Raw genomic sequence first — 17,750 nt, 5'->3', positions numbered from 1 at the left:
AGAACCCACGCGCTTAACCACTATACCAAATGGGCTCTGCAACAATTCCAGCACCTCAGAGACAACTTTCTCCTGGTCACAAATGGATCTACAAGGCTCCTGTTCAGCAGGAAACTTCTCAGTAAGTTTTTACTTTTTTTGTTTTATTTCCTCACAAAAATTCATCATTCATTCATTCATTCCCTGCCTCTTTCCTCACTGGGAACCAAAAGTGTCTCACATCATTCATTCTCTTCTCCATTTTATCCTCACAACTCTCTGAGGGAGGTTATACTGAGACAGTATGACTAGCCCAAGGTCTCCTAGCAAGAGTATCCCACTTTTCTGCTGCTACAAGGGCACACACAAGGTACCTACACACAAGGTACCTACCTACCGCTTTAAAACATACAAGATAAACTTGCACTTTAAAGCCATTCAAATCAACTGCCCTTCCACACGCACATCATTTAAATGTGGAATTCGCTGCCAGAGGATGTGGTGATGGCCCCAAGAATAAAAAGCTTTACAAAGGATAGATTCATGGAAGGAGAGGTCTGTCAGTGGCTGCGAGACGTGGTAGCTGAAAGAAATCTCCACATTCAAAGGCACTACACCTCTGGATCCTAGAGTCAGAAGGCAACATCACGGGAAGGCCTCGGCCTCTGTGCCCTTTAGTTGGCCCTCCAGAGGAACTGGCTGGCCTCAACGTGGAACAGATTAGAGAGATTCATGGAGGAGAAGTCTTTTCAATGGCTACTAGCCATAGTGACTGAGGGGAACCTCCACATTCAGAGGCACCTAGCCTTTCAACCCTAGTGCCAGGACGCAACGTCAAGGGAAGGCCACGGCCTCTATGGCCTGTTTTTGGATGTCCAGAGGAATTGGTTAAAAACATAAGAGAAGCCATGTTGGATCAGGCCAATGGCCCATCCAGTCCAACACTCTGTGTCACATAAGAACATAAGAGAAGCCATGTTGGATCAGGCCAATGGCCCATCCAGTCCAACACTCTGTGTCACATAAGAACATAAGAGAAGCCATGTTGGATCAGGCCAATGGCCCATCCAGTCCAACACTCTGTGTCACATAAGAACATAAGAGAAGCCATGTTGGATCAGGCCAATGGCCCATCCAGTCCAACACTCTGTGTCACATAAGAACATAAGAGAAGCCATGTTGGATCAGGCCAATGGCCCATCCTGTCCAACACTCTGTGTCACATAAGAACATAAGAGAAGCCATGTTAGATCAGGCCAATGGCCCATCCAGTCCAACACTCTGTGTCACATAAGAACATAAGAGAAGCCATGTTGGATCAGGCCAATGGCTCATCCAGTCCAACACTCTGTGTCACATAAGAACATAAGAGAAGCCATGTTGGATCAGGCCAATGGCCCATCCTGTCCAACACTCTGTGTCACATAAGAACATAAGAGAAGCCATGTTGGATCAGGCCAATGGCCCATCCAGTCCAACACTCTGTGTCACATAAGAACATAAGAGAAGCCATGTTGGATCAGGCCAATGGCCCATCCAGTCCAACACTCTGTGTCACATAAGAACATAAGAGAAGCCATGTTGGATCAGGCCAATGGCCCATCCAGTCCAACACTCTGTGTCACATAAGAACATAAGAGAAGCCATGTTAGATCAGGCCAATGGCCCATCCAGTCCAACACTCTGTGTCACATAAGAACATAAGAGAAGCCATGTTGGATCAGGCCACTGGCCCATCCAGTCCAACACTCTGTGTCACACAGTGGCAAAAATTTTTTTTATATATACAAACACACTGTGGCTAATAGCCACTGATGGACCTGTGCTCCATATTTTTATCTAACCCCCTCTTGAAGGTGGCTATGCTTGTGGCCGCCACCACCTCCTGTGGCACTGAATTCCACATGTTAATCACCCTTTGGGTGAAGAAGTACTTCCTTTTATCTGTTTTAACCCGACTGCTCAGCAATTTCATCGAATGCCCATGAGTTCTTGTTTTGTGAGAAAGGGAGAAAAGGACTTCTTTCTCTACTTTCTCCATCCCATGCATTATCTTGTAAACCTCTATCATGTCACCCCGCAGTCGACGTTTCTCCAAGCTAAAGAGCCCTAAGTGTTTCAACCTTTCTTCATAGGGAAAGTGCTCCAGCCCTTTAAATCATTCTAGTTGCCCTCTGTGAGACAGGATGTTGGACTACAGGGGCCATGGGTCTGATCCAGCAGGGCTCTTCTGATGTTCTTATCAGGCCTCAGGCTCAATGCCGTGTTCTTGGACTTCCAGAGGGACTGGCTGGCCTCTGTGAAACAGGATACTGGACTACAGGGGCCATTGGTCTGATCCAGTAGGGATCTTCTGATGTTCTTATCAGCAGAAGGCCTTGGCCTTTGTGCCCTGCTGCTGGCCCTCCACAGGAATTGGTTGGCCACTGTGTGAAACAGGATGTTGAACTAGATGGACCCTCACTGGTCTGATTCAGCAGGGCTCTTCTGAAGGTCTTGGCCTCTGTGCCCTGAAGTTGGCTCTCCAGTGGAACTGGTTGGCCACTGTGTGAGACAGGATGGTGGACTAAAAGACCACTGGTCTGATCCAGCAGGGCTCTTCTGATGTTCTTATGAAGGTCTTGGCATCTCTGCCCTGTTGTTGACCCTCCAGAGGAACTGGTTGGCCACTGTATGAGACAGGACGCTGGACCGCATGGACAATTGCTCTGATCCAGCAGGGCTCTTCTGATGTTCTCAAGTGTTGTTTTTTTAAAAAGAACTGTTCCCACAGGTTTTTTTCCCCCAGTTGGAGTCTTTTATCTGAGCAAGCCTGAGAAATTGGCGACGAGAGGAGACAAAGATAAAGAAAATGCTACTACAAAGCTGAGTCACCGACACCCACAAGGCATTGCAATGTATCAATGAATAAATGGAATATAATTGCCGGTTAACCAGTCCTGATTGAGGACAGCAAATATCTGACCACAATACACCACAACAAAGACTTTAGCAAAGCACCAATATTGCCCTACAACACAGTAGGCAAGCAAACCGGGGTTGTCTTCTGACGCTGCAAAACGCTTACACACAATGGATTCTACGCCAGCTACCTTATGCTGGGAGCTGCAGCACCTGCAATGGCAATGTTCACAAGTTCTATATGGTTCCATTTTAGGCTCTGTTGAGTGAGCGGAGGGAGGGTTAGGGAAAGCCTGAAGACAGAGATAATGATGATTACGCACACACACACACCCCACCACTCTGTTCCTTGCATGCTCCCCCAAGCTCAGCCCACAAATACCAGCCAGGAGCACAGACTAGCTCTTAGAAATGGCCATGAAGTGTAGTGGTTAGAGCACTAAATTAGACCTTAGAGATTTCAGTATAAACCCCACTCTACTCTGCTGTGAGAGGCTTGGGGTGAGGACATGAGAGGGCACAACGTCAACAGTATCTATGGTAAAACCATAGGGCATTTTTGCATTGACCTTAATCAGCAGCGACGCCCCTCTTCACCGCACAGGATCGGCGCGGATTTCGCACTAATTGCCGCGGAGCACCCGGAAGAGCCGGAAAGTCCCGCGGCTTTTGTGGCGCAAATGGAAACTGGATTTTGGCGGTTTCCGTTTGCGCCGCAAAAGCCGCGGGACTTTCCAGCTCTTCCGGGTGCTCCGTGGCAATTAGTGCGAAATCCGCGCCGATCCTGCGCGGTGAAGAGGGGCGTCGCTGCTGATTAAGGCCAGTGCGAAAACAGCCATAGAGTACCCAGCTATCCCTAGAGATACCCTGGGTCACTTTCAGGTTTTTCCAGGAAGTGATGTGGTGATGTAGCCAGCATCACTTTTTCCTTTCTCCTGCCACCACTCGGAGAGGTGAGGCCTGCCAGTCTCTCCCTCTCTCTCTCTCTCTCCTCTTCCTCTCCTTGAGTCTAACACAGGGCTTTTCTGGAAGAAAAAGCCTGTCAGGAATTCATTTGCATTTTAGGCCACACTCCTGACACAAAGCCAGCCAAAACTCCCTTCCTGTGTGTTCCTGCTCAAAAAAAAGCCCTGTCCTAACCTATCTCACAGGGTTGTTGTGGAAAACGACAGGACAGACACTGACAGTGGAATCAGTATCCAAAGCTCCATGCCCCAAGCCAGGGCCGGCTCGCCTACTAGGCAAACTAGGTGGTTGCTTAGGGTGCCGGCAGGGTGGGGGCACCAAATCTGGCCTTCCTCCCTGCCCCCCTAGGCAAATGCCTATTCTGCCTGCTCCCCAGCCTCCTCTTCCCTTCCTCCCCTCCAGGAAGTCTCTTTAAATGCGCGGAACTGGCAGTGGAGCGCCGTGCTCCAGACTATCTAAGACGCTTCCCCCTGCCGATCAGCTGATCAGCAGTAAAACCTTGCGGCTCATTGTCAGTGTCCGGGCAGGCCAGCAGTACCAGACCTCCAAGTCTGAAAGGGTGGCCGCAGTGCTGCCACAGCCCCCTCCCCACTTCCTGGATGGGAAGGAAGTGGGGAAGAGGCAGTGCCGCGGCCGCCCTTTCAGGCTTTGTGGTCCGCTGCTGTTGCCTGCCTGGGCATTGACAGTGTACCCCAAGGTTTTACCTGCCGATCAGCTCATCATGGGGCCCATTTAGATAGCCCAGAGCGTGGCGGTTCTAGGCATTTAAATAGACCTGGGGGGGGGGAGGGAGGTGGTGGCGCAGGGGGAGGAAGGAGGCAGTGAGGGGGGGGGGCGCAGTGGGCCCAAGTCTGTCTAGGGCGCTATGTGCCCATGGGCCGGACTTGCCCCAAGCACTGACATATCTAAAAATTAAAAACTGGCAGCCCTAATTCAGAATTAGCTCTTCAGTATTGCAGTGGCTAAGTCCACAGAGTTCCAGGAAGGCTTTCGCAAGTAGCAATGGTATGTTCTACGTGCAAAACTATTTTTTTCTGAATGTTATGTGTGCAGAGCGGCTCACAATTAAAATGGGTGCCTGGTGAGGGCTTTTATTTATTTTTTGCATATGCTTATGAGGATTTTCTTAACAAGGTGCAACAGCAAGTGGCAACAACAAAAATAGTTCCCTTAAGATGTTTTTTTTTTTTAAATGAGGAGACGCAGCAGAGAACTTCTATGAGGCCTCTTTACCCGTCTAAATTGCTTGTATTTATAGATGGAGGTGAAACAATAAACTCGCAAAAAAGAGAGAAAGACGTATATTCCTATAGAGCATATCCCCCCCCCCCCTTCAGTCTCAATCTATAAATGAAAATTAGGGTCCAAGATAGGAGAGAAGCAATTAAGGTTTCTATAGCAACAATCTCTAGGATGTGGTTGCCAAAGGTGCTTTCTTGATACAGCTTCTGCCTGCCCCAGTGACTTGCAAGTTTTTCCTTCCCGCTTTCTTGCCAATACCGATCTAGGAAGCAGGCGAGTGTCTTTCTCGTGCTATTCACGAGGTTGCCATATTATTTTTCCCATGATGGAACAGTTTCCTGTGCCCTTAACTGTAGTGAAACAATCCAGAAACAAAAATGGCGGAGGCTTAGCTGGCCCTGCCCCCCAGGCTGAAAAATGCTTCACCCATTGAGCTTCTCCATGCCCTGTTAAGGTTGCCAGGCAACCAGTGGGTTATGGGGCAAGGTAGGTGCTTACTGCTGGGGCCAATGATTGCAGCCTCCACAAGATGATGTCACTTCTGGTATGACCCATAAATGCCAGCATTGCATCAGGGTGGCACCCTAGCACTAGGCTTGCCAATCCCCAGGTCCCAGCAGGGGTTCTTCCGCTTTCCCAGGCTCCTTCCCGCCCCCAGTCAGCTAGCCAGCGGGGGGGGGAGAAGCTCCGCCCCCAGAGGATCATGTGCCTTTCCACCTCCGGAGGTTTCAGTCTCCGATTGACAGGCTTCCTCTTGGGATGGGGTGTCTGTGTTACTTGGAAGAAGTTGGCAGCAACTCGTGAGCAGAGAGGCCAATCCGTCACTTCAGAGTCACCAGAAACGGGGGGGGGCGGGGGGAGGGAAACATCTGCTGAGCACTTCATTATTCCCTTTGTGGAGACGATTCTTAGAGGGTACAATGGGGAATTGATCTGGAGGTTTCAGGGGCTCTGGGGGAGCTGTTTTTTGAGGTAGAGGCGCCAAATTTTCAGTATAGTATCTAGAGCCTCTCCCCAAAGTTTGGACCAGGGGGTCCAATTCTATGAGCCCCAAAAGAAGGTGCCCCTATCCTTCATTATTTCCTATGGAAGGAAGACATTTAAAAAGGTGTGCTATCCCTTTAAATGAGATGGCCAGAATTCCCTTTGGAGTTCTATTATGCTTTCCACACCCTTGCTCCTGGCTCCACCCCCAAAGAGTCCTGGCTCCACCCTCAAATTCCCCAGATATTTCTTGAATTGGACTTGGCAACCCTACCTAGCATGCCCCCAAAGCCTCTATGGAAACCATAGGGTTCCTGGGCTACCCTTGTACCTGGGAATTGGTACCTCAATTCCCCACCTCTCCACAGCTCTGTTGCACATAGCTCTCTGAGTAAAGATGAGGTAGCCCCTCTCCCTCACCTCCTTGAATCCCACTGAAAGACATGTTTGGGGGTGAGTTTTGGGGCGAGTGCTAGAGCATGACTTCGGTGCGATGCCAATCCTGCCAGGTCATACCTGAAGCGAAGTCGTCACCTGGCAATGATGATCGCTGCCCCTCCCCCAATCTGGCCTGCAGGCTTTGACCGGCTGGCCCAGCTGAGCGTCAGCAGGCAGCAGCTATGATTGCTGGGAGTTTGCCCACCATTAGCAGGCAAGCCTACCTACTGTGGTACAAAAAAAGAAGGCGGCAAGACCCCAAAGTGGTATCTGCTCCACCCCCCGAGATCTGTGTGCTGTGCATGCCACCCACCACACACAGCCTCCGTCAGGCTTTCTGGGGGTCAGGCTGGTGCTTTATTTAGTCATTCATTTAGCCATTTATTTAGTCAATGGGTAGCAGTGCTTGTGAACAAGACCTTGGGGTAAGGGTGGACCATGGCCGATTCCCCACTAGCCTTACACCGCTCTGCGGACTTTGGGGGTGGAGCCAGGAGAATTTGGGGGTGGAGCCAGGAACAAGGGTGTGACAAGAACAACTGAACTCCAAGGGAGTTCTGGCCATCACATTTAAAGGGACAGCACACCTTTTAAAAAGTCTTCCTTCCATAGGAAGTAATGAAGGATAGGGGCATCTTCTTTTGGGGCTCATAGAATTGAACCCCCTGGTCCAATCGTTTTGAAACTTGGGGGGTACTTTGGGGAGAGGCACTAGATACTATACTGAAAATCTGGTGCCTCTACCTCAAAAAACACAGCCCCCGAAACCTCCAGATCAATTCCCCGTTATAGCCTATGAAAATCGATCTCCAGATAGGGAATAATGAAGTGCTCAGCAGACGTTTCCCTCCCTCTCCCCCCCCCCCCACCGTTTCTGGTGACTCTGAAGCGAGGGATTGGTCTCTCTACTCACGAGTTGCTGCCAACTTCTTCAAAGTAACAGACAGACCATCCCAAGAGGAAGTCTTTTAATCAGAGACTGAAGCCTCTGGAGGAGGAAAGGCACAAGTTCCTCTGGGGGCGGGGTTTTCCCTGCCAGCCAGCTGACTGGGGGCGGGAAGGAGCCTGGGAAAGCGGAAGAACCCCCCGCCGGGACCTGGGGGTTGGCAAGCCTACACCGCTCTCACGTTCCTCTTCTCCACAGGGCTTTGGTCGGATTTCACACTATCTGCTCCGGGGCTGCGACTAGCTTCGCCTTTTCACTTGGCAAACAGAAACTGTTTTTAGGGGATCTTGTTTGCTGCGCGGAAGAGGCGGAGTGAGTTGCAGCCCCCGGGGGGCCGATAGCGTGAAATCCTACCCAAGAGAAGAGGAACGTGAGAGCGGCATAAGGCTAGTGGGGAATCGGTGCGTAAGTTAAATACGAGCAGCCAGCATCATCCAGTGACAAAAAAGGCAAATCAACCCAGGTGGTGTGTATCAACAGAGGCATAACTTCCAGATCACAGGATGTCATAGTTCTGCAGCACATTGCATTGGTCAGGCCGCACCTGGAGTCTTCTGTGCAGTTCTGGAGGCCTCACTTCAAGAAGGAGGTGGACAGAATGGAGCGGGTGCAGAGGAGAGCGACGAGGATAATCAGGGGCCAGAAGGAAAAGCTGAGGGACGTGGGCATATTCAGTCTGGAGAAGAAGAGGTTGAGGGGAGGGGACACGATTGCTCTCTTTGAGACTTTGAAGGGCTGTCACTTAAGAGGAGGGCAGGTTTCTTCCTGTTGGCAGCAGAGGAGAGGACTCATAAGAATGGGGTTAAATTAAGGGCAGGAAGGTACCAGCTGGATAGTAGGAAAATCTTTTCTTGCAGTCAGAGTTGTTCAACGTTGGAATCAGCTACCAAGGGAAGTGCTGAGCCCCGCCTCGCTGGGTATCTTTAAGCAGTGGCTGGATGGACACTTGTCAGGGATACTCTAGGCTGATCCTGCACTGAGCACGCATGGCCCTTCATTATGCCAAAAGGAGGGAAGGCATTTAAAAGATGTGCTGTCCCTTTAAATGTGATGGCCAGAACTCCTTTTGGAGTTCAATCATGCTTGTCACAGCCTTGCTCCTAGCTCCACCTCCAAAGTCTCCTGGCTCCACCCCCAAAGTCCCCAGGTATTTCTTGAGTCAGACCAGGCAACCCTAGAAATCCCCCACCTGCCGTCTGAACTGTTGTAGTCTTGGAAGAGCTTTTCCACATCATCTGCTCTCTGCTTAGGCTACCTGTCTATCTCTACATTGCAATCACAGTATTTAAACCTCTGGAATTAGGTGTCATCTAAGTATTTTCCAAAGGGGGTTCAAATGCACCCCAGGTTCTTCCAACTTCCACGGGAAACCACTAAAGAGCCAGTTTGGTGTAGTGGTGAAGTGTGCGGGCTCTTCTCTGGGAGAACCGGGTTTGATTCTCCACTCCTCCACTTGCACCTGCTGGAATGGCCTTGGGTCAGCCATAATGGTTAAGTGAGCGGACTCTTATCTGGGAGAACCGAGTTTGATTCCCCACTCCTCCACTTGCACCTGCTGGAATGGCCTTGGGTTAGCCATAGCTCTTGCAGAGTTGTCCTCGAAAGGGCAGCTGCTGTGAGAGCTCTCTCAGCCCCACCCACCTCACAGGGTGTCTGCTGTGGGGGGGGGTGGAAGGACAAAGGAGATTGTGAGCCTCTCTGAGACGCTGAGATTCGGAGTGGAGGGTGGGATATAAATCCAATATCTTCATCTTCATCCATCAATCTCTCCTTTGCGTTTCTGATTCTCCCTCCGCCATTTCGCCTTTCATTAGAAAAAAAACCCAAACCACGAATTGACAACGCCAAGCACATTATCAAGTTTCCAGGAGAAAATTAAATGGATGGAGAGAGGACTGGTAACAAGACTCCAGAAAAACGTGGGCTTGAGCGAGCCTGAAGCTGTCCCCCTTTTCTCCCCCACTGTTTGGAAAATTGTATTATCATACCCGAAAGCCAGCCCCATCATCACCGCTCCTGTTATTAGTGACCCACAGAAGGGGAGATTCCCGTTCTCCTACAGCTAGAACAGATAATCTGGTGAATTTGGGGGTGGGGGGGGAGAGGGGAAAATAATATCTATAAAAACAAAAGGCTGAAAACGTCGACTGGTTGAATCAATAGGCGGATCTGCCAAACCTTTCCCTGATTAATCAGGGCAAAACCAATTTTAATCAGAGAAGGCAAATGCTAATTGATGAGATGGGAGAATCCAGGGCAGACTCGCGGATTCAGCTGAAAGGCTACTTTGGTTTCAGAGTGCTATTGTAATACAGAGTGGGAAAGGGGGGGGGATTAGAAACACTCAAGGCAGCGCTGGTGTCTAACAACGGATGGGAATGTTTTTGAGCAATCCTAAACAGAGTTTAGAATCCTAAGCAGAGTCTGCCCTGTGGTGCAGAGTGTTAAAGCTGCAGTACTGCAGTCCTAAGCTCTGCTCATGACCTGAGTTCGATCCCCGGCGGAAGCTGGGTTTTCTGATAGCCGGCTCGAGGTTGACTCAGCCTTCCATCCTTCCGAGGTCGGTCAAATGAGTCCTCAGCTTGCTGGGGGGAAAGTGTAGATGACTGGGGAAGGCAATGGCAAACCACCCCATAAAAAGTCTGCTGTGAAAACGTTGTGAAGGCAACGTCACCCCAGAGTCAGAAATGACTGGTGCTTGCACAGGGGACCTTTCCTAACCAGAGTTACACCCTTCTAAGTTTATTGATCTCAAAAAGGTACCTGGAGATTTTGGAAATGTGAAAATGTCGGGGGGGGGGGGGAGTTGTAGGAAAAGCCCAGCAGGAACTTATCTGCCTATTAGGCCACATTCCCGATATCACCATTGTTTCACACAAGTTTTTTTGCAGGAAAAAAACCCAACTGGAACTCATTTGCATATTAGACCACACCCCCAGACATCACCGCTGTTTTATTCAGGGCTTTCTTTGTAGGGAAAGACAGCAGGAAGTCATTTGCATATTAGGCCACATCTCCTGACATCATTGTTGTTTCACGCAGGGTTTTTCCCCAGAAAAAAACCAGCTGGGACTCATTTGCATATCAGGCCACACACCCTGATGCCAAGCCAGCCAGAACTTCATTCTTGTGGGTTCCTGCTCAAAAAAAGCCCTGTTCAAATGTATAACCTGGATGGCTCAGGCCAGCCCAGTCTCATCAGATCATGGAAGATAACCAGGGTCAGCCCTGGCTAATATTGGGTGGGAGACCATCAGGGAAGTCAAGGGTTGCTACACAGAGGTAGGCAACAGCAAGCCACCCCTGTTTGTCTTTTACCTTGAAAACCCTAAAAGAGTCAGCTATAACTTGACAGCACTTTACACGCACAAACACAGGCATCAGCGACTGGTTGGCTTAAAGGCAGAATAAGTGACTACGGACTCCTTAATTAATAATTCGACATTATCCATTCCCAGGACCGGCTGGAGCATCAGGCAAATCTAGCCAAATGCTTAGGGTGCCAGACTAGGTGGCAGTTTGAGGGGTGCTGGACTGAGCAGCCTCCTCCTCCTATGGATTTCTCAAGCATCTCCTCACCCTGGCAGTGCTGAGAGGCTACCCTGGACTGCAGCTTCATACACAATGAGGCTGGCAGAAGCAGGAAGTAGAAGGAAGGTACAGCCACTGTGCCTCCATAGAAGAATGTAAGAGAAGCCATGCTGGATTAGGCCAATGGCTCATCCAGGCCAACATTCTGTGTCACAGTGGCCAGAGCCCAGGTGCCACCAGGAGGTCCTATGTCGGGGCCAAAACTCCAGAAGTCCTTCCACTGTTGCCCCTCCAACACTAAGAATACAGAGAACATAAGCAAAGCCATGTTGGATCCGGCCAATGGCCCATCCAGGCCAACTTTCTGTGTCACACAGTGGCCAAAAAAACAGGTGCTATCAGGAGGCCCATCGTCAGGGCCAGAACTCCAGAAGCCCTCCCACTGTTGCCCCTCCAACACCAAGAATACAGAGAACATAAGCAAAGCCATTTTGGATGAGGCCAAAAGTCCATCCAGTCCAACAGTCTGTGTCACACAGTGGCCAAAACCCAGATGTCATCAGGAGGTCCATCAGTAGAGCAAGAACTCCAGAAGCCCTCCCACTGTTCCCCCCCGCCAGTACCAAGAAGACAGAACATCACAGTCCCAGACAGAGTATTCCATCAATACCTTGTGACTGAGAGAACTTAAGAACATAAGAGAAGCCATGTTGGATCAGGCCAGTGGCCCATCCAGTCCAACACTCTGTGTCACACAGTCACCCAAACCCAGGTGCCATCAGGAGGTCCACAGCAGGGTCAGAATTCCAGAAGCCCTCCCACTGTTGTCCCCATGCACCAAGAATCCAGAACATCACTACCCCAGACAGGATGTTCCATCTATACCTTATAGCTAAGAGCCCCTGATAGACCTGTTCTCCATATGTTTCTCCAGCCCCTCTTGAAGCTGCCTATGCCTGTAGCTGTCACTTCCTGCAAACCTCTGCTATGACAATGGAGCATTTTGCACTAATAGAAAAACAGCAGGCTCCTGAAAGGTTTACACAATGACTGAAAGATATGCATACTCTAAAACCATGGTGGTTCGTCCCTCCTCATCTTGAGAAAATTCCTATAGGGCCTCTTAACTGTTTCAAAAATATCCCAAGAAACAGCAATATCCAAAACGTCATCTACTAAATGCTGCCTGACAAATGAAGATGCAATAATCCAAATAAATAAATAAGCGGTCCCAAATTTCACTGTAATTTCTTTAATGACACTTAAATAATACTCACCCGGCATCTGAGCTGTTGCCACACAATAACACGTCTGTAGTGCCCTCTTTTATGTAGTAGTTATCTGCAACACAAATGAAAGGGTTGTCAGTTTCTAGTACCTTTCCCTTACAAACATCACAAGCTCCAGAATTGATATTTTGCATTGGCCCAAGTTTTGATAATATGCAAAACTTCCTGCATGCAGAAAGCTAGCAAGCTTGTTCCCCTTCAACGGGTTTACTCCCAGACATACTAGTTTTATACATGCAGTACAGAGGTTTCAAAACAAGCAATATTAGGAGGAGGAGCATTAAATAATGGAATCACAAGACCACTTGGGGCAAACTAGGGATTCTTTGGTAGCAGGAACTCCTTTGCATATTAGGCCACACACCCCCGATGTAGCCAATCCTCCAAGAGCTTTCAGGGCTCTTAGAACAGGGCCAACTGTAAGCTTCAGGAGGATTGACTGCATCAGGGTGTGTGGCCTAATATGCAAAGGAGTTCCTGCTACAAAATAAAAAAGCCCTGAGCAAAACTAAATATTACAGATCAAAATCCTTCTGCTCCCACGCCTCATATTGACAAAAGACAGTCTCTGTTTTCTGGCTCTGGGCCCTAGTAAATCACTGACCATATTTCACATGTTGCAACCGTTATTTACTTATTTAGAATATTTCCATGCTGCCATATAGTAGTTAAGAGCCTGGACTCGTCTCTGGGAGAACCGGGTTTGATTTCCCACTCCTCCACTTATAGCTGCTGGAATGGCCTTGGGTTAGCCATAGCTATCACAGGAGTTGTCCTTGAAAGAGCAGCTGCTGTGAGAGTCCTCTCAGCCCCACCCACCTCACAGGGTGTCTGTTGTGGGGGGGAGAAGACATAGGAGATTGTAAGCCGCTCTGAGTCTCTGATTCGGAGAGAAGGGCGGGGTATAAATCTGCATTCTTCTTCTTTTTTAGAGTCCTGCTCGAGATGGCTTACAATTAAAAACCACAGTATTTTGAAAAAGGCATTAAAACACAAACCATTAAAACATAAGCTGTTGAGCATAAGCAGCATAAAAACTATCAATAAAGCTGAAGCTGGCTGTTAAAGAAGTTGAGAAGATAAAACCTTGAATTAAAACCCTGAAGGGGGGGGGGGGAGATGCATTTTCATCTGGCACCATAAAGAAAGTAACGTGATTGTAAGTTTGATTTGCTAGTTTCTTTCTTTGGTGTTTAGATGCTTTCCCAGGGACACTAAAACTAAATGTTAAACCTCAGAGTGGGGAGTGGATTCGCTACAGCACACAGCGGTAAATGTCTCTGCACAGAAACCAAGCATGTAGTGATTGTATGTTGCCAGATTTCCTGTCATAGCTAGTTCATGGTTCACAAAGGAATGTTTGTGATCTGAAGAACCGCCACGAACTTCCACAGATTTTGATGCAGTTCATGTTGGAGCGTGGCAGTTCATGAAGAGCAGAAAAAAAAACATTTAAAAACAGAGGAGTGGTGGGCAGCTTCCTTCCACTCAGCTGTTTCCTGCTCCCCACAGAAAGCCCTGCTCCCCACAGAAAGCAGGTTTCCAAGCAGCTCGGATGTTTGCTCCCCATGAAAAGCCACAGGGAGCAGAAAGCAGGAGCTTGAACTTTGAACGGCTCACCAACCGATAGAAACCGTTTGGTTCACAAACCAGCGCATCAGTGGTTCTGTTTATGGTTCAGCCACAAACTACAAATGAAAGGAGCAAAAAATGTGGTTCGTGCCCATCCTTAATTGCAAGCTTGCTGATCTGATTCAAATATTCCCATTGCAATCTTGCTTTCCAATCTCATGAAAAACAACCTTGGGAGTCTTCCTTCTCGCACCATTTTCTGCTTCTTTGCACCAAAGTTTTACTTTAGAAGAAGAAGAAGATATTGGATTTATATCCCGCCCTCCACTCCAAAGAGTCTCAGAGCGGCTCACAATCTCCTTTACCTTCCTCCCCTTCCTCCCTCCCCCCCCCACAAAAAACACCCTGTGAGGTGGGTGGGGCTGGAGAGGGCTCTCCCAGCAGCTGCCCTTTCAAGGACAACCTCTGCCAGAGCTATGGCTGACCCAAGGCCATTCCAACAGGTGCAAGTGGAGGAGTGGGGAATCAAACCCGGTTCTCCCAGATAAGAGTCCACACACTTAACCACTACACCAAACTGGCTCTCACACCAAACTGGCTTTAAAACATGTACACATTTTTCACCATGATGTGCGTGTCCGTTGCCTATACGAAAGCGAGACACAAAAATATCGCAAACAACACAACAGGATCATCAATGGCAACCACAAGAATGAGGTGGAACTAGACCAATACACACCAAAGGGGGAGGGGAACTTTTTTCAAAAAAAAGTCCAGCAGGAATACATTTGCATATTAGGCCACACCCCCTGACATCACCATTGTTTTGCTCAGGACTCTTTTGTAAAAAGAAGCCCAGCAGGAACTCATTTACATATTAGGCCACACCCCTAACATCAAGCCAGCCAGAACTGCAATCCTGCTCAAAAAAAGCCCTCCTCAACCAACAAATATACGGTAACCCAAAGAAGATTGAGAGCACAAAGAAACAGAAAAAAATATCAGGGATGATCAGGGATGGAATTCTAGCAGGGGCTCATTTGCATATTAGACAACACCCCTCAGATGCAGCCAATCCTCCAAGCACTTACAAAAAAGAGCCTTGTAAGCTCTTGGAGGATTGGCTACAACAGGGGTGTGTGGCCTAATATGCAAAGGAGCTCCTGTTAGAATTCCACCCCTGGGCATGATGCGATATATACATGAACACATTCAATTATGTGCATGTAGCATAATACTGGTGATTTTATATATACACTAATCCAAAACAGGAAATAATTGTGGGCATGTAAAAAAAAATAATAACAACACACCTGGCCAAATGCTGTCAAATAATGCCAAATGTGTTTTGGCACAAAACCTCGACCGATGACAACAACAGAGGGAATCAAAAAGAAATGGAAACGGACAGATTGGCACACCCCCAGCTCACCAGGAACCTTAATTTCAAGAGGCACTGCATTGTTGTACAATCGATGGGGAGAGGATATTTTTGAAGCATTTTCCTCATCCCCTTTTTCCCCCTTCACCAGGAGACGCCGGGTGTGATGGTGTTGAGTGGAACTTAACTGTTGCTGGATGTGACAAGGCGCCTGTAAAGGAAACCAGCACGACCGTGGCAGGAAGGAATGCTCAGCAAGCCGTCTCATCCCGGCGATGACCGAGATAGAAGGCAAGAGGGCAACGCTGGCGGATCTCCCGGAATGAGTCAGTTCGGGGAGGGGGAGGGGGATTTCTTGGCAGACACAGAAAGAAAGGCCATCCTCCCTTTGGGGCCCGAACAGGGCCTGGTGAAAGGAGGTAAATCTACACGTGTCTATGGTTGTCAGCCTTCAGGTGGGACCTGGGGATCCCCTGGACTCTCCAGACTATAGTTCCCCGGGAGAAAACGGATGGTTTGGAGGGTGGAGTCCATGGCATTGTCCCTGTCTTCTCCAGGCTCCACTCCCAAATCTCCAGGAGTTATAGTTGCCAGGTCCAACTCAGGAAGTATCTGGGGACATTGGGGTGGAGCCAGGAGTCTTTTGAGGGTGGAGCCAGGAGCAAGGGTGTGTCACACCAAGCACGATTGAACTCAGAAGGGAGTTCTGGCCATCACATTCCTTTTAAATGCCTCCTTTCCATTGGAAAGAATGGAAGATGGGGACACCTTCTTTTGGGGCTCATAGACTGGAATCTTTTTGAAGCATGAGGGTGGGGGTTTGAGGATGGCCACCAGATGCTATGCTGAAAATGTGGTGCCTCTGCCTCAGAAAGCAGCCCCCCTAAAGCCCCAGATACCCACGAATCAATTCTCCATTCTACCCTATGGGAAACCGGTCTCCATAGGGTATAATAGACTGCTCAGCAGACATCCCCCCCCCCCGTGCTTTTTGATAACCCTAAAGTGGGGGGGAAGGCCTTCAAACCAGGGGATCCCCTGCCAGGAGTTCCCCAACCTGGATCTGGCAAGCAGAATACAACTGCTGTAATCTTAAAATGGGCAAGGGGCTTAGCAAGACCCCGCATGGCTCCAGACTGCTGCTGAGCGAGGCTTCCTATGTTAGCAAGTGGCTGTTTGGTGCAGTGGTTAAGTGTGCGGACTCTTATCTGGGAGAGCCGGGTTTGACTCCCCACTCCTCCACTTGCACCTGCTGGAATGACCTTGGGTCAGCCATAGCTCTGGCAGAGGTTGTCCTTGAAAGGGCAGCTTCTGTCAGAGCTCTCTCAGCCCCACATACCTCATAGGGCAGGGTGTCAAACTCATTTGCTATGAGGGCCAAATCTGACATAAATGAGACCTTGTAGGGCCAGGCCATGTTGGGCCGGGCCATGTGTGTACCTATTTAAGATTAGGTAGCAGAGACATAAATTTGATAAAGGACACAGACCCAATTAAATGTTTGTGTTTTTTTAAAAACATGCTTAAAACATTAGCACTGCTTGGTCTTAAAGGTGCTTTCTTTGCAGCTCTCCCATGGGATCCCATGGGCAAAGGAAGCTCTGGCTCTTTCCTTCCTTCCCCAGGGGATGAGGAGAGGGAGGAGCCTCAGTCAATAGAAGGAAGAGAGGCTTCACTCAGTAGCAATGCTGTGTGATTGAGAGAACCTGGCAAAACAAGCTATCCCTCCTCCTCTTCTTCCCCAAGGGGGGAGTGTCAGCCAATGGAGAAAATAGAGGTTTTGTTCTGTAGTTACTGTGCGATTGAGCAAGCCTTGCAAAGCAAGTTGCGATGTAGAAGGAAGCAAGAAAGAGGGAGAAGGAAGCAGATGACAGTCAGTTGGCCAGAGGCCTAATAGAAGCCCTCCGGGGGCCTCATTTGGCCCCCAGGCCGCATGTTTGACACCCCTGTCGCTGGGTGTCTGTTGTGGGGGAGGAAGGTCAAGGAGATTGTGAGCCTCTCTGAGACTCTGAGATTCAGAGTGGAGGGTAGGATATAAACCCAATATCATCATCTTCTTCATGTGCATAGCTTAGAGGGAATACCACTGGCAACGTTCCTTCCCACCCCCTGCCAATGGCCAAGGGCAGCCTGGCAACTCTAAGTTGTGGGCTACATTAGAAAAGAATCTATACCATCATGGGGGTGTTTCCACCTCTCCCAGTCTCACACACTCACACTTCCAGGCTTCAGAAACCGGCCAGCCTTTCCAGACACATTCCCAGCAGCAGGTTCCCCGCAGATCAAAAAACGTGAATTCCCTCAGGCAGGTAACAAAGCCTCATCTCCGACAGAAGTGCCAAATCTGCCGACATGTCTTTTCAAGAACGAGAATAATTGGAACGGAAAAAGCCCAAACTTTCAAACTACAAAGGGACTTTAGTCACAGCATCGGGGACTGCCTCGTATAATGCCAAAAAGATGCCAGAAAGGAAATTATGTAGGTGAGACCAGATGGCCTTTGAGACTGTGAACAAACACG

At 49.0% G+C, this 17,750-nt stretch overlaps 1 protein-coding gene across 1 annotated transcript in view; it reads right to left on the bottom strand.

Annotated features, from left to right (window-relative positions):
- LOC132578151 (sodium channel protein type 5 subunit alpha-like) overlaps positions 1 to 17,750 on the bottom strand; it is a 431,998-nt gene that overhangs the window by 301,464 nt on the left and 112,784 nt on the right. The window contains 1 exon segment of the mRNA XM_060248007.1: positions 12,265 to 12,328. Coding sequence (XP_060103990.1) covers positions 12,265 to 12,328 — 64 coding nt within the window.

Source organism: Heteronotia binoei, chromosome 10 (assembly GCF_032191835.1).
Source record: "Heteronotia binoei isolate CCM8104 ecotype False Entrance Well chromosome 10, APGP_CSIRO_Hbin_v1, whole genome shotgun sequence".
NCBI lineage: Eukaryota > Metazoa > Chordata > Lepidosauria > Squamata > Gekkonidae > Heteronotia > Heteronotia binoei.
Note: the sequence above shows the minus strand (reverse complement) of the source record. Positions and strands in the feature narration are given on the sequence as shown.